The sequence below is a fragment of the Tursiops truncatus genome, chromosome 8 (assembly GCF_011762595.2).
Source record: "Tursiops truncatus isolate mTurTru1 chromosome 8, mTurTru1.mat.Y, whole genome shotgun sequence".
Taxonomy (NCBI): Eukaryota; Metazoa; Chordata; class Mammalia; order Artiodactyla; family Delphinidae; genus Tursiops; species Tursiops truncatus.
In genome coordinates, this window is record NC_047041.1 from 25,589,441 (window position 1) to 25,614,724 (window position 25,284).

Consider the following 25,284-nt stretch of genomic DNA (forward strand, 5'->3'; position numbering starts at 1 on the left):
AGCCTGCAAGCCACAACTACTGAGCTCAAGCACCACAACTACTGAAGCCCACATGCCTAGAGCCTGTGTTCCACAACAAGAGAAGCCACTGCAATGAGAAGCCCACACACCACAACGAAGAGTAACTCCCACTCGATGCAACTAGAGAAAGTCCAAGTGCAGCAATGAAGACCCAACACAGCCAAAAAAAATAAATAAATTTATTAAAAAAAAAAGCAGCAATAGAAAAGCAACAAGTTACATACAAGGGAACTCCCATAAAGCTATAAACTGACTTTTCAGCAGAAACTCTGCAGGCCAGAAGGGATGTTATATATTTAAAGTAATGTTATATATTTAAAGTAATGTTATATTTAAAGTGATGAAAGGGGAAAATCTACAACCAAGAACACTCTATATGGTAAGGCTCTTGTTCAGATATGATGGAGAGATCAAAAAGTTGTATAGACTAGCAAAAGCTAAAAAAGTTCAGCACCTTTAAGACATCTTTACAAGAAATGTTAAAGGGACTTCTCTAAGCAAAAAAGAAAAGGCCACAACTAGAAAAATAAAAACAGTGAAAGGAAAAATCTCATTGGTAAAGGCAAACACACAGTAAATCATCTGAGCACAAAGCTAGGAAAGCTAATAGACAAAACTAGTAAAATCATCTATACCCACAGTAGGAACTTAACAAATACAGAAAATAGTCAGGTGTAAAATATGATGTCAAAAACACTAATCATGAGGGGAGGAGAGTACAAGTGCAAGGTTGCCATAAGACACTTGAAATTAAGAGATCAGCAACTTAAAACAATCATACATATAAATATATACCTCATGGTAACCACAAACTAAAAATCTATAATAGATATATACACAAAAAATAAATAAAATCCAAACACAACACTAAAGATAGTCATTAAATCGCCAGAGGAAATTACTAAAGAAGAAGGAACAAAAAAGAACTATAAAATAACTTCAAAACAATTAACAAAATGCAGTAAGAATATACATATAAATAATTACTTTAAATGTAAATGATTTAAATGCCCAATCAGAAGACAGAAACTGGCTGAATGGATACAAAAACAAGACTTGTATATATGCTGCCTACAAGGACTCAATTCTGATCTGACACACACAGACTAAAAGTGAGGAGATGGAAAAAGGTATTTTTTGCAAATGGAATGAAAAGAAAGCCAGAATAGCAATACTTATGTCAAACAAAATAGACTCTAAAACAAAGACTGTTACAAGAGATAAAGGACATTACATAATGATCAAAGGATCAATCCAAGAAGAAGATATAACAATTGTAAATATATATACACCCAACATAGAAGCACCCAAATACATAAAGCAAATATTAACAGAGATAAAGAAAGAAATAGACAGTTACACAATAATTGTAGGGGACTTCAACATCCCACTTATGTCAATGGACAAATCATCCAGACAGAAAATCAATAAGGAAACACTGACCTAAAATGACACACTAGAGCAGATGGATTTAATAAATATATACAGAACATTCCATCCCAAAGCAGTAGAATACATGTTCTTTTAAAGTGCACATGGAATATTCTCCAGGATAGAACACATGCTAGGACATAAAACAAGCCTTGGCAAGTTTAAGAAAACTGAACTTATATTAAGCCTCATTTCTAACCAACACCACTATGAGATTAGAAATCAACTACAATAAAATAAAAGCAAAAACCACAAACACATGGAGGCTAAACAATATACTACTGAACAACAAATGGATCACTGAAGAAATCAAAGAGGAAATAAAAAATACCTGGAGGTAAATGAAAACGAAAACAGAATGATCCAAAATTTATGGGATGCAGCAAAAGCAGTTGTAAGAGGGAAGTTTATAGTGATACAAGCTTACCTCAAGAAATAAGAAAAATCTCAAGAAAGAGTCCAGAAATAAGCCCATGCACTATGGTCAACTAATCTATGACAAAAGAGACAAGAATATACAATGGAGAAAAGATAGCCTCTTCAAAAAGTGCTGCTGGGAAAATTGGACAAGTACACATAAAACAATGAAATTAGAATAGTTTCTAGCTGTATATGATATGCAAAATAAACTCAAAATTCACTAAAGACCTGAAAGTGAGACCTGAAACCATAAAACTAGAAGAAAACATTGGCATAACACTCTTTGAAGTAAATAACAGCAATATTTTTTTGGATATGTCTCCTAAGGCAAAGGAAACAAAAGCAAAAATAAATAAATGGGACCTAGTTAAACTAAACAGCTCTGGGAATGATGCCCAGAGTCTCTGAGAACTGGAGGGGCTCTCACTCCTCTTAGAGATTAAATATATAAAGCTTTCTTCATATCAATTCATCAGTGCCCACATGTCTTCCTTCTTTGACTAATCTGTGGAAGGACTGACTTGTATGAGTGGCAACAGGTGGAGCCAGAGTTAACTTTTCAAAGTTTTCTGGGACTCAGCAAATAGGATACGTAAGTAGCTACATTTTATGACTTCATGTGATTATTTCTGAAGTCCTGGAGGGAAAGACAGGGTGACTCACCCTTGCTTCTTCCTGCCGTGCATCTCCCCAACATCTGATGTCACTGTAAGCCAGAGCATCCCTGTTGTGTGCAAAGCACACTTTACAATTCTAGTGCTTTTAAAAATGTTTGAATATCTCTTTTGTATCTTTTTCTTTATATTAGATTTAGGCCAGGCATTCTACCACACTCACACTTCACCCAGAGAGGATGGGCTTGGCATCCAAGTCCTTGGGCCTGAAAGAACAATGGAAGAAAGAATTCATGCCACTCTGTAATTATTGAAAATTTTAAGTTTAGGATAAAATATATGACTCATCAATGATTGTTGGTCACTGGAACTATGGAAACAAACTAGGGACAAATTCATAGAAGGGGGAAAATAAGAATGGAGAACATAGAGGGATGATGGTTGAGATCATTGGCTCTGTGCGTGGGGGGAAATACTGACATCCTTACCACAAACCATCACAAAAAAGAGATTCTAGATGGATTCGAGATACCAGATATTAAAAACAAAGTTATGAATGTTTTAGAACAAAATGTAAGCGACTCTGATTATAGCCTTGTGATATGAAGGAGTTCTTAAGAATAAAAAGATCATAAAATAAAATACCAAGAAGTAAGATTCTTCCAAAATAAAAACCTTTTATTTAAAAACCATACACAAGCTGCATTGGTCCTGGGGGCATAGGAGGGAGGGTGGGGAGATCAGGAGGCGCCCTCAGGGACAGGAGGAGCAGGAGAGGAGAAGAGGGCATTTGCCCCACCCATTCGAGCCAGGAAGCCTGCTGGGCTCCCAGGTGAGGTACCTTGCCCTCTGAGACCAGGGGTGGGAGACACACCTGGGCCCCTTCTGTTCCTTGAGCCTAAGCCACACCTCCCACAGCCCCCAGGGCATTTTCCAGGCTGTGGGTCATAAGCATAGGCCGTGCCCACTGCCCAAACCTCGCCCTTGGTTAGGCCCCACCCTCCACAGCCAAGGCCCTTTCCCCACTTTTCCTTTCTTTCTTTCTTATTTTTTCTTTACCCATCTCCTCCCTTTTATTATGGTAAAAAAGTACTGATGAACCTTCCAGTTGTTGATTAATCTATATTTTTATTTTTATATTCTTTCTACAATATTTGTTAGTTTCCTAGTCTAATTATTTTTTTACTTTGTTATTGTTCAGTTATTTTTTTTCCTTTTTTGCCACCCCATGTGGCTTGTGGGATCTTGGTTCATGAGCCAGGGGTCGGGCTGAAGCTCCTGTGGTGGGAGCTCGGAATCCGAACCACTGGACTAACAGAGAACCTCAGACCCCAGGGAATATTCACTAGAATATCTCACAGAGGTCCTCATCTCAGCACCAAGACTCAGCTCTACCCAACAGTCTACAAACTACAGTGTTAGAAGCCTCTGGCCAAACAACCAGTAAGACAGGAACATAATCCCACTCTTAAAAAAAAAAAATGAGATGACAAAAAAATATGTCACAGATGAAGGAGCAAGGTAAAAACCTACAAGACCAAATAGATGAAGAGGAAATAAGCAATCTACCTGAAAATGAATTCAGCGATGATAGTAAAGATGATCCAGAATCTCGGAAATAGAATGCAGGCACAGATTGAAGATACAAGAAATGTTTAACAAAGATCTAGAAGAAGTAAAGAACGAAGAAACAGAGGTGAACAACACAATAAATGAAATGAAAAATACACTAGAAGGAATCAGTAACAGAGTAACCGAGGCAGAAGAAAGAATAAGTGAGCTGGAGACAAAATGGTGGAAATAACTGCCGAGGATCAGAATAAAGAAAAAAGAATGAAAAGAATTGAAGACAATCTCAGAGACCTCTGGGAAACACAAAATGCACCAACATTTGAATTATATGGGTCCAGAAGAAGAAGAGAAAAAGAAAGAGTCTGAGAAAATATTTGAAGAGGTTATAGTCGAAAACTTCACTAACGTGAGAAAGGAAATAGTCACCCAAGTTCAGGAAGAAAAGGGAGTCCCATACAGGATAAACCCTAGGAAAAACACACCAAGACACATATTAATCAAACTACCAAAAATCAAATTTAAAGAAAAAATATTAAATGCAGCAAGGGGAAAAAAAAAAAAAGCATACAAGGGAAGCCCCATAAGGTTATCAATGGATTTTTCAGCAGAAACCCTGCAGGCCAGAAAGGAGTGGCAGGATATACTTAAAGTGATGAAAGAAAACCTACAACCAAGATTACTCTACCCAGCAAGGATCTCATTCAGTTTTGATGGAGAAATCAAAAGCTTTTCAGACCAGCAAAAGCTAAGAGAATTCAGCACCACCAAACCAGCTTTAGAACAAATGCTAAAGAAACTTCTCTAGGAGGGAAACACAAAAGAAGAAAAAGACCCACAAAAACAAAGCCAAACAATTAAGAAAATAGTAATAGAAACATACATATCGATAATAACCTTGAACGTAAATGTATTAAATGCCTTAACCAAAAGACACAGAATGGCTGAATGGATACAAAAACAAGACCCATATATATGCTGTCTACAAGAGACCCACTTCAGACCTAGTGACACATACAACCTGAAAGTGAAGGAATGGAAAAAGTTATTCCATGCAAATGGAAATCAAAAGAAAGCTGGAGTAGCAATACTCATATTAGATAAAATAGACTTTAAAATAAAGACTGTTACAAGAGATAAGGGAGGACACTACATAATGATCAAAGGATCAATCCCAGAAGAAGATATGACAATTATAAATGTTTATGCACTCAACAGAGGAGCACCTCAATACATAAGGCAAATGCTAACAACCATGAAAGGAGAAATTGACAGTAACACAAAAATAGTAGGGGACATTAACACCCCACTTTCACCAATGGACAGATCATCCAAACAGAAAATAAATGAGGAAACACAAGCTTTATATGACACAATAGATCAGATAGATTTAATTGATATTTATAGAACATTCCACCCCAAAGTGGCAGAATATACTTTCTTCTCAAGTGTACATGGAACATTCTCCAGGATAGATCATAACTTGGGTCACAGATCAAGCCTCAGAAAATTTAAGAGAATTGAAATAGTATCAAGCATCATTTCTGACCACAACACTATGATATTGGAAATCAATTACAGGGAAAAAAAACTGAAAACAACACAAATACATGGAGGCTAAACAGTGCGCTATTAAATAACCAAGAGACCCCTGAAGAAATCAAACAAGAAATTAAAAAATACATAGACAAAGGACAATGAAAACATGATGACCCTAAACCTATGGGACACAGCAAAAGAGGTTCTAAGTGCAAAGTTTATAGCAATTCAATCTCACCTCAAGAAGCAAGAAACACATCAAATAAACAATCTAACCCTACACTTAAAACAACTAGAGAAAGAAGAACAAAGAAAACCCAAAGTCAGTAGAAGGAAAGAAATCATAAAGATCAGAGCAGAAATAACTGAAATAGAAATGAAGAAAATAATAGCAAAGATCAATAAAAATAAAAGCTTGTTGTTTGAGAAGGTAAACAAAATTGATAAACCATTAGCCAGACTCATCAAGAAAAAAAGGGAGAGGATGAAATTCAATAAAATTAGAAATGAAAAAGGAAAAATCACAACTGACAGTGCAGAAATACAAAGGATTTAAGAGACTACTACAAACAACTATATGACAATAAAATGGACAACCTGGAAGAAATGGACAACTTCTTGGAAAATTAAAAATTTCCAAGACTGAACCAGGAAGAATTAGAAAACATAAACAGACCTATCACAAGTAATGAAATTGAAACTGTAATCAAAAATATTCCAACAAAAAAGAGTCCAGGATCAGATGGCTTCACAGGCAAATTCTATCAAACATTTAGAGCAGAGATAACACTGATCCTTCTCAAACTCCTCCAAAAATTGCAGAGTGAGAAACACTCCAAATTCATTCTATGAAGCCACAATCACCTTGATACCAAAACCAGAAAAAGAAATCAGAAGAAAAGAAAATTACAGACCAATATCACTGATGAACATAGATGCAAAAATCCTGAACAAAATACTAGTAAACAGAATCCAACAACACATTAAAAGGATCATACACCATGAACAAGTGGAATTTATCCCAGGGTTGCAAAGATTCTTCAATATACACAAACCAATCAATGTGATACACCACATTAACAAACTAAGGAAAGAAAACCATATGATCATCTCAATAGATGCAGAAAAATATTTTGACAAAATTCAACACCCATTTACGATAAAAATTCTCCAGAAAATGGGCATAGGGCATAGAGGGAGCCTAACTCATAATAAAGGCCATATACAACAAACCCAAAGCAAGCATCATACTCAATGGTGAAAAATTGAAAGGATTTCCACTAAGATCAGGAACAAGACAAGGATGTCCACTCCCGCCACTCATATTCAACGTAGTTTTTGAAGCCCTAGCCATGGCATTCAGAGAAGAAAAAGAAATAAAAGGAATCTAAATTGGAAAAGTAGAAGTAAAACTCTCACTGTTTGTAGATGACGTGATACTATACATAGAGAATCCTAAAGATGCTACCAGAAAACTATTAGAGCTAATCAATGAATGTGGTAAGGTTGCAGGATACAAAATTAATGCACAGAAATCTCTGGCATTCCTATACACCAACAATGAAAAATCAGAAAGGGAAATTAAGGAAACACTCCCATTTACCATAGAAACATAAAGAATAAAATACCTATGAATAAACCTGCCAATGGAGGCGAAAGACTTGTACTCAGAAAACTATAAAACACTGATGAAAGAAATGAAAGATGACATAAACAGATGGAGAAATATACCATGTTCTTGGATTGGAAGAATCAATATTGTGAAAATGACTATACTACCCAAAGCAATCTACAGAATCAATGCAATCCCTATCAAACGACCAATGGCATTTTTCACAGAACTAGAACAAAAAATTTCACAATTTGCATGGAAACACAAAAAACCCCAAATAACCAAAGCAATCTTGGTAAAGAAAATGGAGTTGGAAGGAATCAGGCTCCCCGACTTGAAACTATATCACAAAGCTACAGTAATCAAGACAATATGGCACAAAAACTGGCACAAAAACAGGAATATATATCAGTGGTACAGGATAGAAAGTGCAGAGAAAAACCCACACACATATGGGCATCTAATTTATGACAAAGGAGGCAAAAATATACAATGAAGAAAAGACAGCCTCTTCAATATGTGGTGCTGGGAAAACCGGACAGCTACATGTAAAAGAATGAAATTAGAACACTCCCTAACACCATACACAAAAATAAACTCCGAATGGATTAAAGACTTAAATGTAAGACCAGACACTATAAAACTCTTAGAGGAAAACATAGGATAAACACTCTATGACATAAACCAAGCAAGATCTTTTTTGATCCACCCCCTAGAGTAATGGAAATAAAAACAAAAATAAACAAATGGGACTTAATTAAACTTAAAAGCTTTTGCACAGCAAAGGAAACCATAAACAAGACAAAAAGACAACCCTCAGAATGGGAGAAAATATTTTCTAATGAAACAACAGACAAAGAATTAATCTCCAAAATATACAAACAGCACATGGAGCACAATATCAAAAAAACAAACAATGCAGTAAAAAATGGACAGAAGACCTAAGTAGCCATTTCACCAAAGAAGACAGACAGATGGCCAAGAGGCACATGAGAAGATGCTCAACATCACTAATCATTAGAGAAATGTAAATCAAAACCACAGTGAGGTATCTCCTCACACAGGTGAGAATGACCATTATCCAAAAATGTAGAAACAATAAATGCTGGAAAGGGTGTGGCGAAAAAGGAACCCTCCTGCACTGTTGGTGGGAATGTAAATTGATACAACCACTATGGAAAACAGTATGGAGGTTTCTTAAAAAACTGAAAATAGAACTACCATATGACCCAGCAGTCCCACTACTGGGCATATACACTTAGAAAACCATAATTCAAAAAGAGACAGGTACCACAATGTTCATTGCAGCACTATTTACAATAGCCAGGACATGGAACCAACCTAAATGTCCATTGACAGGTGAATGGATAAAGAAGATATGGAACATATATACAATGGAATATTACTCTGCCATAAAAGAAACGAAATTGAGTTATTTGTATTGAGGTGGATGGAACTAGAGTCTGTCATACTGAGTGAAATAAGTCAGAAAGAGAAAAACAAATACCATACGCTAACGTATATATGTGGAATGTAAAAAAAAATAACATAAAAGGTACTGATTAACCTAGTTGCAGGGTAGGAATAAAGATATAAACATAGAGAATGGACTTGAGGACACAGGGTGGGAGGGGGAAGCTGGGGCGAAGTGAGAGTAGCATCAACATTTATACACTACCAAATGTAAAACAGCTAGTGGGGAGCAGCACAGGGAGATCAGCTCGGTGCTTCGCGCTGATCTAGAGGGTTGGGATAGGGAGGATGGGTGGGAGGCTCAAGAGGGAGGGGAATGGGGACATATGTATGCATATAGCTGGTTCACTTTGTTTTCCAACAGAAACTAATACAGTATTGTGACACAATTATACTCCAATAAATATCTATTAAAAAATATAAAATAAAAACCATAGACATGATTAAAAGACAAAATACAGACTTAAAACTACTTCTCAAAAAAAGAGACATAATTCAGGCTTCTCTGGTGGCGCAGTGGTTGAGAGTCTGCCTGCTGATGCAGGGGACACGGGTTCGTGCCCCGGTCTGGGAAGATCCCACATGCCGCGGAGCAGCTGGGCCTGTGAGCCATGGATGCCGAGCCTGCGTGTCCTGAGCCTGTGCTCCACAACGGGAGAGGCCACAACAGTGATAGGCCCGCGTACCGCAAAAAAAAAAAAAAAAAAAAAAACTTAATTCAAAAATGAAAAGGCAGGCCATAAATTGACGAAAATATTTGCAAAATATGTATCTAACAAAAAATGGTTAGTATAAGCATATGAAAAGATGCTCAACATCATTTATCATTGGGGAAATTCAAACCAAAACTACAATGAGATATCATTTCATACCCATTAGGATGGTTGTTGTCAATGAAACAGAAAATAACAAATGTTGGCAAGAATGTGGAGAAACTGGAATGCTTGTGCATTGCTTACGGGAGTGTAAAATGGTGCAGCTGCTATGCAAAACGTTATGGCAGTTCCTCTAAAATTTATAGAAGCACTTATGATTCAGCAGTTCCACTCTTAGATATATACTCAAAAGAATTGAAAGCAGGGACTTAAACAGGTATTTGTACACCCATGTTCATAGTGGCATTACTCACAATAACCAAAAGGTGGAAGCAACACAAGTGTCCATCAACCAATGAATGGATAAACAAAATGTGGCATATACATACAATGGTATATTACTCAGTCTTAAAAATAAATTCTGATACATGCTACAACATAGATAAACTTTGAAAACATTATGGTAATTGAAATAAGCCAGACAGAAGGACAACAATTATACGATTCTACTTATATGAGGTACCTAGAATAGGTAAATTCATAGAGAGAAAGTAGAATAGTGGTTACCATGGGCTTGAGGGAGTACTGGGGAACTATTGTTTAATCAGTACAGAGCTTCTGTTTGGGATGATGAAAAAGTTCTAAAGATAATGGTAATGATTGTACAACAATGTGAATGTACTAAGTGCATTATAAATTGTAAAAATGATAAATTTTATGTTATGTGTATGTTACTACAACTAAAAAAAAGCTTTATGGTAAATGAGAGAATCCAAATACAAAGGACCACATATTCTGTGATTCCATTTATATGAAATGTCCAGAATTGGCAAATACATAGATTTTTCATCCAGAAAGTATATTAGTGTTTGCCTGGGTCAGGGGGACATAGGGGCATTGGGAGGCAATACCTAAGGGGTGCATTTCTTGGGGAGATGAAAATATTCTAAAATTGATTGTGCTGTTTTTTTGACATCTGTGGATACCCTAACAGCCCTTGAATTCTACACTTTAATGGGTGGTACATGAATTATATCTTTAATGGGTGGTACATGAATTATATCTTTAAAAAGCTACTACAAAAATCAATCAATGTAATTCTTCATATTCAGAAAATAAATGAGTAAACCCATGGAAAAAAAAAAAAAAGCTTTTGCACAGCAAAGGAAACCACTGACAAAATGAAAAGACAACCTATGGAATGGGAGAAAATATATGCAAATAATGATAAGGGGTTAATATCCAAAATATATAAACAGCTCATACAACTCAACAGCAGAAAATAAGACAAAACAAACAAAAAACGACTAAAAAATGGTCAGAAGATCCAAATAGACATTTTTCTAAAGGAGACATACAAATCATCAACAGGGACATGAAAAGATGCTCAACGTTGCTAATCATCAAAGAAAGGCAAATAAAAACCACGATGAGGTATCACCTCACACCTGCCAGAATGGCTATCATCAAAAAGACCACAAATAACAAATGTTGGTGAGGCTTTGGAGAAAAGGGAAACCTGGTACACTGTTGGCAAGAATGTAAATTGCTGCAGCCACTGTGGAAAACAGTATGGTAGTTCCTCAAAAAACTAAAAGTAGAACTACCACATAATCCAGTGATTCCACTCCTAGGTATATAGCCAAAGAAAGCAAAAAAAAATTAATTTGAAAATATATATGCACCCCAATGTTCATGGCACCACTATTTACAATAACCAGTACACAGAAGCAACCTAAGTGTGCATCATCAGAAGAATGGATATTGATAATGAATGGATATTGATTATATATATTATATATATGTGATATATATACATATATATATATATATCTCTCACAATGGACTACTTACTATTCAGGAACAAAAAAGAATGAAACTTTGCCACTTGCAATAACATGGATAAACTTGGAGGGTATTATGCTTAGTGAAATAAGTCAGTCAGAGAAAGGCACATGCTGTATGAAATTACTTATAAGTGAAATCTAAAAAGTTCAACAAACTATTGAATATCACAAAAAAAGAAGCAGACTCACAGATATAGAGAACAAACTAGTGGTTGCCAGTGGGGAGAGGAAATGATGGAGGGACAAGATAGGGATAGGGGGTTGAGAGGTACAAACTGCTATGTTTAAAATAAATAAGCTACAAGGATATATTGTACAGCACAGGGAATAGATTTTAGAATAACTATAAATGGAGCATAACCTTTAAAAATTATGTCACTGTTGCACACTTGAAACATATAATATTGTAAATTAACTATACCTCAACTTAAAAAAAAGAAAAAAAAATTTATAACGAAAATAATATAAAATTATGCAGAAATGTCAAGGTTAAAAAACTTATACCAAGCTTCATTTCAAAATGGAAACACTGGGTATTATTAACCACTCTGTAAAATATTTAATAGAAGCCCTGTAAATAAAAGAAAGAAAATTGAAAATCAATACAGACGAAAAACAACATCCCAAAACACTTCATTAAATTCAGCAAGAAATTCATCAATTTTGATTTCTGCTTGGCAATCCAAATTGCTTTAGCCTTCTAACTGTCTTCAGAATTTGTCACAACACTAAAAGAAAATGTTCTCTGAATACAGAAGGATGCCATATTAGAGTGTAAAAAAATAAACATTTTAGCTTTAGCTTCACAGTGTTGGTCATAGATCTTGCACAATCCAATATTACTTTAAGAAACACTGTTATCTTCATAAATTGCATATTGTAACAGGTTATTCAGATTAAAATGATCTATGAAGGCAGAATATGGATCCATCTTCAAGAATGAGGATCCATGAGGACCCAGTGAAGATGACATAAATAATGCATTTCAGGGAGCTATCTTTTTTGCCTCCTCTTTTTACCTTTCTCCCTACTCTGCCTTCACAGTTTTCTCTGGCATAAGATGTAATTCTAATAACCTGGAAAAATGAACCTAAGGAAATAAGCATTTTATCTATTTCTAATAAGCACTGGCTATACAATATTTATATACATACAAATACATGGACATATCAGCATATACATATAAAACATACAACCACTCACCATATATGCTCAGATCAGCTATTTGAGAAAGGGTAATTAACATTTATATTTACTACAATGGACTAGACACTGTCACAAGCATTTTTACATTCATTTAATTTAAAAGCTTAAAAAAATAACTATGAACATAGATAATTTTTTCTTTATTTACAGGTGGTGCAACTGAAGCACAGAGATAAAATAAGTGCTTAAAGGTAGAAAGATGAGAACTCCAAATAATGTACTTAAGATAGCACTGGGATTCCACAATTTTAGCTAAATGGAATGAGAGTGATGTGGAGAAGAATACATTCTCTTCTCTTTTTCTCTCTTATCTCCAGCCTAAGCACTTGACAAAAGAAAAACTACAAATGAGACAAAACCATTGTCAGTTAATTTTTAGGGCATTATGGTATTTTGAAACTGACAATATAATCCCCCCAGTAGAAAAGTTATCAGAACAAAACACTTATCTTTGACTTTCACCTTCCTTCTAAAGAATATAAATTAGTTTTCTACTCATTAAAATTGTGCTAAAAAAATACTATTCCTGCTCTGCAAATAGGTTCATCTGTACCATTTTTCTAGATTCCACATTTATGCATTAATATACAATATTTGTTTTTCTCTTGCATTAATGTATGATATTTGTAACTTCCATCCACGTTTCTACAAATGACCCAATTTTGTTCCTTTTAATGGCTGAGTAATATTCCATTGTATACATGTACCACATTTTCTTTATCCATTCCTCTGTTGATGGACATTTAGGTTGCTTCCATGCCCTGGCTATTGTAAATAATGCTGCAATGAACATTGGGGTGCATGTGAATTTTTGAATTATGGTTTTCTCAGGGTATATGCCCAGTAGTGGGATTACTGGGTCATATGGTAGTTCTATTTTTAGTTTTTTAAGGAACCTATTTTCAAGGCAGGAATAGAGATGCAGACTTAGAGAATGGACATGTGGACACAGGGTGGAGGGGGGTTGGGATGAATTGGGAGATTGGGATTGACATATATGCACTACTACATGTAAAATAGGTAGCTAGTGGGAACCTGCTGTATAAAACAGGGAGCTCAGCTCGGTGCTCTGTGGGGACCTAGATGGGTGGGATGGGGATGCGGTGGGAGGGAGGTCCAAGAGGGAGGGCATATATGTATACATATAGCTGATTCACTTTGTTGTACAGCAGAAACTAACACAACAGTGTAAAGCAACTATACCCCTATATATATATATTACTAATTCCAAAACATTCTGTAGGCTTCTATGAGAGTCATGCCCTGTTGTCAAATGAGTGAGTCAAAAATGTTTATTGAATGAGTGAATAAATGAACTGATTATCTTACTTCAGAAGTTCCTCTCTTCTAGACTTACTAGAAGACACTGTTATCTTATTTCCAATAATATAGCTGCAAAAGTAAATGGCATTGACATTGATGGAAGCCACTAAAAAGAACTAGTATAAATCTTTAGTAGTTTTCAATTTCAAAAGTGTGCACTGATCAATGAAGCAGAAAATATGTAAATCTTAGGGGAAAATGAACCAGTCACTCTCTACTAAATGGAACTGGTATTTATTGCTGGAAAATGGAGTAAAATATATAAATATTTATAAAATTCTAAGAATAACCTAATACCTAAGTACTTTAAAGTGCTATTTTATCATAAGGCAAAATGAGGGGGAAAGGAAGCATTTCATTTTGTTTTTTCCTGCAAAATCCTCAATTCACACTGAAAGGATATTCTTGACATTCTACTTCGTTTTCTGAAGCCTGGCTGAAGTCCAGTGAACAGTGGTTTTAGTAACTCCATACTAATCAAATGTTAAGACAAATCAAACTTCTTGAGGCATAGTGTTCCGTAGCTTTGTAACTTTATATGAGAAACATCTGCTTTCAGCTCTTATCAGGGAGATGATAAGATGATAAGATGATAAGATGGAGATTCAAGTCTGAAAGAGGTCCTTATCAAGTTTACAAAATGCTAGCATATCAGTTGTGCAAAGCCCAAGTGGTCTTCACCAAGATGTCTGAATCCAAAGAGTTTGTCTGATTCTCAATTTCCCTGCGATATTAACAAGTTCACTCAAAACTGAACTCTGATCACCTTATACATAAACCTTTCCATCATGGATATTTAACATCTACTTATATAAATTAAGTGGGATACATGATCTTAATGGTTTTTCTAGCCCTTTATTGGTATTGTATTTATGGAGGTTTTGAGCTTGTAAAGTCAACAAAGTGCTTCCACTGGTCTTTGAGATTTTCAGAACTCAAGGTGTTCAGCAATTTTCAAATTTTATTCATGCCAAGAGTGCCCCCAAATACAGTCAATTTATTTTCAAGAGTGGATAGAATGAACCTGATAACTCTGGCTTCTCTGTAGGTTTAATTTCTGTTTTAGAATTTAAAAGCTCAGCAGACATCTCTATATTCCTTTGAGGTTGCCATATTTGGTTTCCCTTTGACTCTATAGTGGAGGTTGTATGCATCCTCTGACTCCAAGTCTTTCCTGCCCAGGGAAAAGATGCTAGTTCCCATCAAAGTTTGTCCTGATGCCTATCTTCATACTTGTTACCTGGTATCCAGTTCCCATAATCTTTGTGTCCAGTCCCAAGGTCTTGCATTCCCTAAGAGTAAGCCTGGATTTCTGTTCCTTCCTACTTTGCTGGACTCAGCTCTTCCACCTGGACTTACAATACTTGTATTCCCTTGCCAATATGAACTTTGTGTTGTTGGTTTTTAGATCTCAACATCAGATTCCATGATCTAACAAATTCTGGTCCTGGCATGTCCTGGTTGCCCCATCCTGTCTTTCTACTCTTTCTTCCCAACCCAAGCCTGACACTGATACTCAGCGTTTAACTCTACAAACATTTGTAAACCAGGTTTGGAGTTTGTGATGGGAATGCCTCTCTACTCCCACCCCAGGAGAGGAAAGTATTTTATTACTAACATGCTTTAGAGTTGCCTGGCCAAGGTGATTTTAAAAAATATCAACTTTTATTGTTTCATTCTTTTAAAATTATACTCCTTATTGCCTGCACTTGGGATCACTGATCCCACTGTTTCCTTGGTACACTACTTCTCCATAAGAGAAATTAAGGGAGAAGATGCTAGCTAGTTTCTGACAAAAAGAGAGTATGGCAAATGGAAGAGTCCCTAACTTTTAAAGATGCAGCTTCTCAGAACTCTGAACTATTTGCGACTCAAGAGATGGGAGTGGAATTGGGTTATGTTGTCATAATGTTTTCCTTATCATTTGATAGTACAACTATAGTTACTGATCACGTAAAATAGTTTTGAAACAGTTTCCACTTTTGCTATTATTTGATCTTTGTCTAGATCTTTTTCCACAGCCTAAAACTTGTGGGAAAATTGGAGATTTTTAGAATCAGACAAGTGTCGGTTCAAATTCTGATTCAATAGCAATATTATCTGGATTATTTAACTTCTCTGAAATTTAGATTATTTATCTGAAAATGGAGATAATGTAACAAGTCCACATGTTAGTCATGGAGTATTAAATGAGATCATATTTTATTCTTTTCTAATAAGCACTGAGTACACTTTATTTATGTACATACAAAAACATACAAAATAATCACATAATACATACACACTCCCATATGTCCAAATGTACCTATCTGAGAAAAAAATGACAACTAACATGTCCATTTACTACTATACACCAGGTGCTAATCTTAACTTTACAGTTTATAGAACGGGAGGGAAATTAAGAAAGTGTTAAAGGTGAAAAGGTGAGCGCTATAAGGAGTGTATTTAAGACAGCACTGGGAAACTGCAGCCTTGGCTGAATGCAATAAGAGGAGCATGGAGAAAGATTCATCATCCTCTTTACTTCTCCTCTATTTCAAACTAAAGGGCTTGGCAAAGACAAAAATATAAAATGAGGCAAAACTCACATTATGTTGCTTCAACATCCAATACTATTATTACTACATTTAGTTATTATTTATTATTATCTATATACAATTGACTTAAATAGTTAGAGTTACTTGTTCTTTATTTTATTTATTTTCTACCTCCTATAAAACCTGAGGAGCAAAATATTATATATTATGTTGACTATTTGCTGAATATTTGCTTTTCTAATTATGAGATCAAAATTATAATCCATGCTTCCTTCAGTTTATCTTGTTCTTATTTAGCAGTCATACACCTGTAACATCTTGCCAGTCAAGCATTTTTAAAGACTAATTTTCTCAATGCTTGCAATATGCACAGTAAAATATACAGCATCTTCCTTAATCTCCTACTTTATAGGAAGCTTGATTATTTTAGCAGAACCTTCTTATTATGGCCTAATTTTGTTAAATTCTGTCATTATAATTCATCACTGCATCATATCCCTTATGATAGGAAAACATGAGATAAGATGATCAAGAGAAGGGCAACAAATAAATTTAGAGACTGGAGTCTTGTTGCATGTAACAGACTTTGAATGCCCCCTGTGAGGCCCTCTCTCTAGTTCTCTAGTTCTTTTTTCTTAACATTCAGCTTTACTTGGTTTCCTTTCACTTTTCTAACATAAAACAAAAGTGAGTTATCCCTTATTTATCTCTGTGGTATAATTATTCCACCAAAAATTCTACACATACTTTAAATCCAACAAAATACTTATGAATTTTATAAAATCAGCAGATTTATAATCCTTAAAAAATTCTGTCATCTTTGGGATTTTTTCAATAGCAATTAAAATTTTAGCAAATAGTTCTTGGTATAAAATAGCACTCTGTAAATATTCTAGAAAATAAGCTGGAAAGATTACAATAATTAGAAACCTTAAATTAGGCTAGTCAGATCGAGAATTTCTAAATTATATACCTCTAATGTAGTTATCATAATGTATTGATACTTCATTTTATCCTAAACAAGGGTAATATTCTCTTTATTTGTCCTTCCGTCTCTCTGGCCATATCATTAATCTGGCTTCAGCACATATTGTGTTTCCCGGTCTGGATCCCCCAGATTCAACCTCCATAAGCCTGAGTAAACATCAAAGCCACCATATACACCTATCATACCAGATACATATACACACTAGTATTGGAGATACATTAAAAATACCTGGCTCTGTTGATGGTTTCCTTTGCTGTGCAAAATATTTTAAGTTTAATCAGGTCCCATTTGTTTATTTTTTGCTTTTGTTAACATTAGGAGATAGATCCCCAAAAATATTGCTGAAATTTCTGTCAAAGAATGTTCTGCCTATGTTTTCCTCTAGGAGTTTTATAGTATCCAGCCTTACATTTAGGTCCTTAATCCATTTTGAGTTAATTTTTGTATATGGTGTTAGAGAATGTTCTAATTTCATTCTTTTACAAGTAACTGTCCATTTTTCCCAGCACGACTTATTGAAGAGAATATATTTTCTCCATTGTATATCCTTGCTTCCTCTGTCACAGATTAATTGACTAAAACTGTGTGAATTTACTTCGGGGTTCTCTGTTATGTTCCACTGATCTATGTGTCTGTTTTTGTGCCAGTACCATATGGTTTTGATGACTGTAGCTTTGTAGTATAGTCTGAAGTCAGCTATGGAGTTGTTTCTTCTAGCTCCATTTTTCTTTCTCAAGATTGTTTTGGCTATTTGTGGTCTTTTGTGTTTCCACATAAATTTTAAAATTATTTGTTCTAGTTCTGTAAAAAATGTCATTGGTGTTTTGATAGGGATTGCATTAAATCTATAGATTGCCTGATGTAGTATGGTCCTTTTAACAATATTGATTCTTCCAATCCAATAACACAGTATATCTTTCCATCTGTTTGTGTCATCCTCAATATCTTTCATCTGTGTCTTATAGTTTTCCGAGTACAGGACTTTTACCTCCTTAGGTAGGTTTATTCCTAGGTATTTTATTCTTTTTGATGCAATGGTAAATGGAAGTTTCTTTAATTTCTCTTTCTGATATTTTGTTGTTAGTGTATAGCATGCAACAGATTTCTGTATATTGACTTTGTATCCTGTAACTTTACCAAATTCATTGATGAGCTCTAGTAGTTTTCTGGTGACATCTTTAGGTTTTTTATTTATAGTATCATGACATCTGCAAACAGTGACAGTTTTGCTTCTTCTTTTCCAATTTGAATTCTTTTTATTTTCTTTTCTTCTTATGATTGTCATGTCTAGGACTTCCCAAACTATGTTGAATAAAAGTGGTGAGAGTGAACATCTTTGTCTTGTTCCTGATCTTAGAGGAAATGCTTTCATCTTTTCACCATTGAGTATAATGTACGACGTTAGTTGTTGGGTTTTCATGTATGGCCTTTTACATGTTAAGGTATGTTCTCTCCATGCCAATCTTCTGAACACAGAAGATATTTGCAAATGATATGACCAATAAGGGGTTAAAATCCAACACATATAAACAGCTTATAAAACTCAACATCAAAAACACAAACAACCTGATTAAAAATGGGCAGAAGAACTGAATAGACATTTTTCCAAAGAGGAAATGCAGATGACCAACAGGCACATGAAAAGATGCTCAATATTGCTAATCATAAGAGAAATGCAAATCAAACCCACAACAAGATATCACCTCACACAGGTCAGAATGGCTATCATCAAAAAGAAAACAAATAACAAATGTTAGCAAGGATGTGAAGAAAAGGGAACCCTCTTACACTGTTGGTGGGAAAGTAAATTGGTGCAGCCACTGTGCGGGTAAATTGGTGCAGCAGTAACCAGTTTTGAGGTTGCTCAAAAAACAAAATACAGAACTACAAAATGATCCAGCAATTCCACACCTGGGTATATATCATAAAGAAACAAAAAGAGTAATTCAAAAAGATTCTTGCACCCCAAAGTTGCTAGCAACATTATTTACAATTGCCAAGGAATGGAAGCAACCTAAGCGTCCATCAACAGATGAATGGATAAAGATGTGGTATATGTAGACAACAGAATACTACTCAGCCATAAAAAGAATGAAATTTTGCCATTTGTAGCAACATGGATGGACTTAGAGAGCATTATGCTAAGTGAAATAAGTCAGACAGAGAAAGACAAATACTGTATGATATCACTTACATATGGAATCTAAAAAATACAACAAACTAGTGAATAAAACAAAAAAGAAGCAGACATCACAGATATAGAGAACAAACTAGTTGTTACCAATGGGGAGAGTGAACAGAGGAGCGGCAAAATTGGGATGGGGTAAAAAAAGGGGTACTGTGGTACTGTATAAAATCATATGTATGAAACTTTTGAAAACTGTAAAGCGCTATAGGATTTAAAGGATCGTACATTCAATTAAAAAAACAAATTAAAAAAACACACCTGGCTCTGGTATCATTTTACCTTATAATTTATTGCTAAAATTTCATAAGAAAGTTCAGTTTAAGAGAATCTGTGAACCTAACTGTTTTGTTTACTTTTCAATATATATATGAAATATGGAAAGCAGAGTCTTGAGTACCTGAGAATGAGTAGATCCATTCTGTAATTTAAAACATGCTGATAATTATTTATAACTATATGAACCTTATCAGTTTAATAAAATATAGGAAAATTTGAAGTCATTCAGTATATTCCCACAGATTATCTTTTTCTGTGAGGTATCCTAGCTTATCTCCAGGGAAGGAAGACTTGATGTCTGTAAAATGAACTGTATTTTTAAAACTTGAAATTGTTTTTGTACCCTCAGAAGATATCACATTTTTTCTTTTCTCAAAGCCAAACTGATACTTATATTTAAATCAGGGATTTCCATGTTTTGCCAGAAAAGAATCTATTTTTCATGCTCATTTAGTTGCACAGACTTAGAGCCACAAAAACATATGACTACTTTAGCTGAAGGAAACTAACACTGCAAATCAATGATTTAGAAGGAAGTGATTGTGGTTGCAGAGCTTGGTGCAATAGTGCCCAAAGTCTGGAGAATTCTCTGGTGGTCCAGTGGTTAAGACTCCATGCTATCACTGTCATGCAGGTTCAATCCCTGGTCAGGGAACTATGATCCCACAAGCAGGGTGGCCAAAAAAAATAGTGCCCAAAGTCTGAAGGAAAAAGAGTGCTGGAAATTCAGGACAATCTGCTCTCTCTTCTGGAATTGACAGTGATAGACTCATCATGTCTCTGGTTTAGGACCAGACATTTGGCTGCCTATGCCATAAATTACATAAAAATAAACTATAAGGAAGTTAAATATAATTTATAAAAACTCTTATTTTGTATAACAAAGCAAATCCTCATACATATGTCACACTGAGGGTTTACCACTCAGAAGAGGCTTTCTAAAATATTTAACACTGGTTGTATATCATACATAATGGAACTAGTGAACATCTTTCCATAAAGGAGATACACCTAAATGAAAACACCCTCTGGATCATAATATGAAACTAAAATGTGAAACAGATTCTTTCTGAATCTGTTTATGTGTAGATCATACTATGAAAGAAGTAGAAGTCTAGATGATTAGTAAAGAAGAAAAAAAAATCTAAAATTCACTAGTTTGTTTGTACTAAAAGTAATTGCTGTCCTCCATATTAAAAACAAAAAGCCACGCACCCTGACATTTTGCAATCCATGTGAAATTTTATGTAAAGTTACAGTTATTCAATACATAGACATGAAGCTGAATCACCCAAAATATTACTATAATTTTAATAAGAAATTAATAAGGAGTTTGCCAAATTAGACTAACATATGATGACTTGTATACATTTTCAAAACTCTTCCATTAAGTAGCTTGGAAAATTAAGGTGCTTACAACTAAAAACCATTGGTTATTTGGATAATAGCTAGAATATTTACATGTATTCTTTCAGAATTAGAGGGACCTCAATTAATTGACAGTGAAGAGCAAAATACCGATTAACCATGATTTAACTCACAATGCAATGCATGTTTTAACATAAATTGCTGTTTCCTTTTAACTGCCAATATAAAACTTTTACTTTATATCATAATCCTACTCTTTAGGAAAAACTAATTATATGGTTAAAAGTTGCCTAGATTTCAGCAAGTTTATTTATTTATTTTTGATAATAATGAATTTAGAGTACTAGTTCTATAGAATTTTTCCTTACTGAGCAATATCATGACTCACAGTTAGTTTATCAATAGTATAAATCAACTCATAATGAAAGTTTACTCATAGAGCAGAAATACTTGTATTCTGTATAAATACTGATATTTCTAAATTAAAATTATCCACAATTTACTATCAAGTTTCAAAAGAGAAATAGATTGTATGCTTGTAATTTAATGAAGATGACAATTTACTACTAAAAAGTATTTATATATAAGTAACTAAACCCCATTACCTTATAAATATCCAAAAATCCACATTGGTGGTCAAATCTTGTGTACAGTTCATTCAGCATGCTGATTACTTGCATGGGGGTACACTGGGCACATATGGCTGTGAAGCCAACAATGTCTGAAAAGAGCATGGTGACATCATCAAACTTTCTGGCTTGCACTTGCTGCCCTTGCCACAATTGCTGGGCTACATCACCAGGGAAAATAGAATATAGAAGATCCACTGTTTTTTTTTTCTCTTCTTCTAGGGCCTGGTGAGTTCTTTCTAAAGTTGCTTTTAATTTATCCATCCTCTTCTTCAAGCCATCTTGGGCCTTTGCCTGCTCACCAACCAAAATTACATCTCGGGTAGCATCATGGATAGGGATGTCCGAGAGATGCAGCCCTCGTCCCATGAGTTCATCCAACTTGTCCACACATGGAGAACCCAAGAATAAAATAGAATTTGATTCTGAGACATGGATCATTTGTCCTTTAACTTCCATCACCTGCAAAATTAACACAGAATTTTGATCAGCACTATTCACATAGTAGGTTCACAAAAATTAATTTATTGTCTGATGGAGAGGAAGAATAAGAAATTAGCTCTATTGAATTTCTGCATCCATACAGGCAAATTTAAATGTGATTTATGGCCAATATAAGTTATGATTCTAAATAGAAACATTTGTTATTATTTCCCACTTGGTCACTTTCTTAACACAATGGAAAGGAAGGAAGATCAATGAGAAATGAAACAGCAAAACATTTTCAGTCAAAATGAAATTGCACCCAGGTACATCATGAAACTGGTTCATGAGCCAGTTCAAAAACTTTCAACCTGCTTAGTAATAGTAGAATTAGGATAAATCCATCTGTCAATATAACTGCCTTTAACTGTCATTAAAATAATACTCAGAAAATAAGTTCAGGAGACTAAATGAATACAAATAATTGTTTAGCCTTATGTAAGTCATTTTTCACCAGCTGTAGTCCTATGAAAATATATTAGATTTTGCACTGACTAGATTAGTTGACAATTCATTTGTTCTTAAAAATAAAAAATTATACTAGATGTCATTAAGCCAGCCAGTATTACCAGAAAATAACAATCAACTAGCATGTTCAATATAAGCTAAAAATAGCCCTCCAAGTTGGGACAGTATTAAAGGAATTCAGTTAATAAGATAAAGAATCTGAAGATGTAGTAATTTAAATCTATCCCTCCTTTCTGTACTATTTGACTGGAGAATTTGAGAACTGATGTTTAATGAAAAATTTCATGAACACTGGTTTATGCTATTTTAGCTTGGTTCCCCAAGGAACACTCAGAGGGGATAAGCATCAGTAGGGAAGGAAGGAAGACTTAGGATATGGTTATGCAAATATAGTTATTTGGGTTAGGATAAGATATTTCAGCACATCTGGAGAGGAAGCTAGTTGTAATTACCTGGAGAGAACAGCCTATAAGTAGACCAACTGAGACTGTGCAACAGTTTTATCTATGTCACTTTCCCCAACTACATGGAATGTGTTCAATACATTTATTTTCTTTTGTTCTTCATAGCATGATGTAGTTAGGCTAGTTGATGAAATTGGAGGCATAGAACAAATATGGGGTAAAACTAAAGAGATTTGGATTTGTAAGCCTGCAAATGTTTTACTTTGTTCCCCCTGCACCATTTACCAAGATCTAGTCTACATAAGGAAATAAAATTGAATCCTTGCTTCATGTTATATCTTTAATGAAATGAAATATTCACTTTTTTATATAAAGATTCTGCAAGTGTTCAGTATTTCAGCATTTTTTACATAATAATCTCATTTATTCACTGAAGTGTTTATTGAGTGTTTGCTATTTACTAGTACTTCTCTGGATGATAAACATAAAAAGATAAAACAAGTTTCCTCTTTTCAAAGTTAGCACAGTATGGAAGGGAGAGCCAAATCTATATAGCCCATAGAATAGAATGAAGAAGACCCTTCAATTCCCAATTTAAGGTGGGCTCTCAAAAGACTACAGGCTATAGTTTGAATACAAAGAAAGTAATTATCCTGAAAAGTATTTCCAGATTATTACATATATGCCTGATATGCTTTTTTGGGGGAGGGGTTTGTTAGTGATATATACTTGTTAGAATATTAAAGGTATAATAAAGAAGATACACATAATGTATAACCTCATAGTTTAACAATTAGTACTTTAATTTTTTTTCTTATGATTTAAGGCAAACCTCTGATATTCATAGATTTAGACCTCCATCTGGTCTCTCCCTTTTTTCTCGGATTTCTTTCTAATTATTTTCTTTTCCTTCTACATCTTACTTTCTTCTCTCTTCTCCTCTTTGTTCTTTGACCTTACTTTTTTTTTTTTTTCCCAATATGCTATCTTCATTCAGTCTTTATCTCTCCTGCTTGACTGGTTTTCTTTCTCATCACTGGTTTCTTTCATCTTCCTCACTGGTGTTTCCTTTTTCTTTTTCTTTCTCTTTTTTCTCTATGTATTAATCTCCACATTTACCATCACAAATGGACCTTTTCCTTTTCCACCTTTGCTTTCACCTCCCTTTTTATTTTAAATATGAAATCAGTATATGTATACAAGCATAAACAATATTATACATTATTTGCTATGTGTAATAAATAAGAGTGTTTTTCTTTAACTTACAAAGAAGCTGAATGCAATATGTTATATTCCACCTCAAAAAAACAAAACATATTCTTGATTTATATATGGCATTAGTTCATTTTTTGAAGTCTCTGAATCAGCAGAGCCTGAGAGAATAAAATAATCGATTACTTCTTACATAACAGAAAAAAAAATTCATGAAAGAGAAACCACAATATACACGGTATATAACTTAATTTTAGAATATTTTTCATCAGTGAATTTTTTCCTTATTTATAATTGGGCAAATATCACTGGAGCATTTGTGTCTCTGTCATAAATGCAGGTTTAGCCTAATTGGAAAATAATATAAATTAGTATTCTTGAATTGTTTTTGCTTTATTATAATTATAAATTCAGATATTCACCATGATTGCATTTATTGATTTAGCAGTATGCACAACTATTATAGGAACTATGTATTTTTATGTGGAGGAGACAAATTTGTGAACAACTACATTAAATTAAAACATCCCCTTAAGGTTTTATTGCATTCTAAATTATATTAAAGGGCTTCCCTGGTGGTGCAGTGGTTGAGAGTCCGCCTGCCGATGCGGGGGACACGGGTTCGTGCCCTGGTCCGGGAGGATCCCATATGCCACGGAGCGGCTGGGCCCATGGGCCATGGCTGCTGGGCCTGCACGTCCGGAGCCTGTGCTCCACAGCGGGAGAGACCGCAGTGGTGAGAGGCCCGCGTACTACACACACACAAAAAAATTATATTAAAGTTTTAATAAAATAGCATAAGGCATAATGAAAATAAACTGTCTTTAAATCTATCAGATTTCATAAATTGGTAAGCATAAT

The 25,284-nt window shown here is 34.6% G+C and overlaps 1 protein-coding gene across 1 annotated transcript in view; it reads right to left on the reverse strand.

The window, feature by feature from the left end:
• The window catches only part of GUCY1A2 (guanylate cyclase 1 soluble subunit alpha 2), a 425,465-nt gene that overhangs the window by 201,730 nt on the left and 198,451 nt on the right, over positions 1-25,284 (reverse strand). Inside the window, exon 5 of the mRNA XM_019948660.2 lies at positions 21,833-22,318. Coding sequence (XP_019804219.1) covers positions 21,833-22,318 — 486 coding nt within the window. The remainder of the gene's footprint in view (positions 1-21,832; positions 22,319-25,284) is intronic.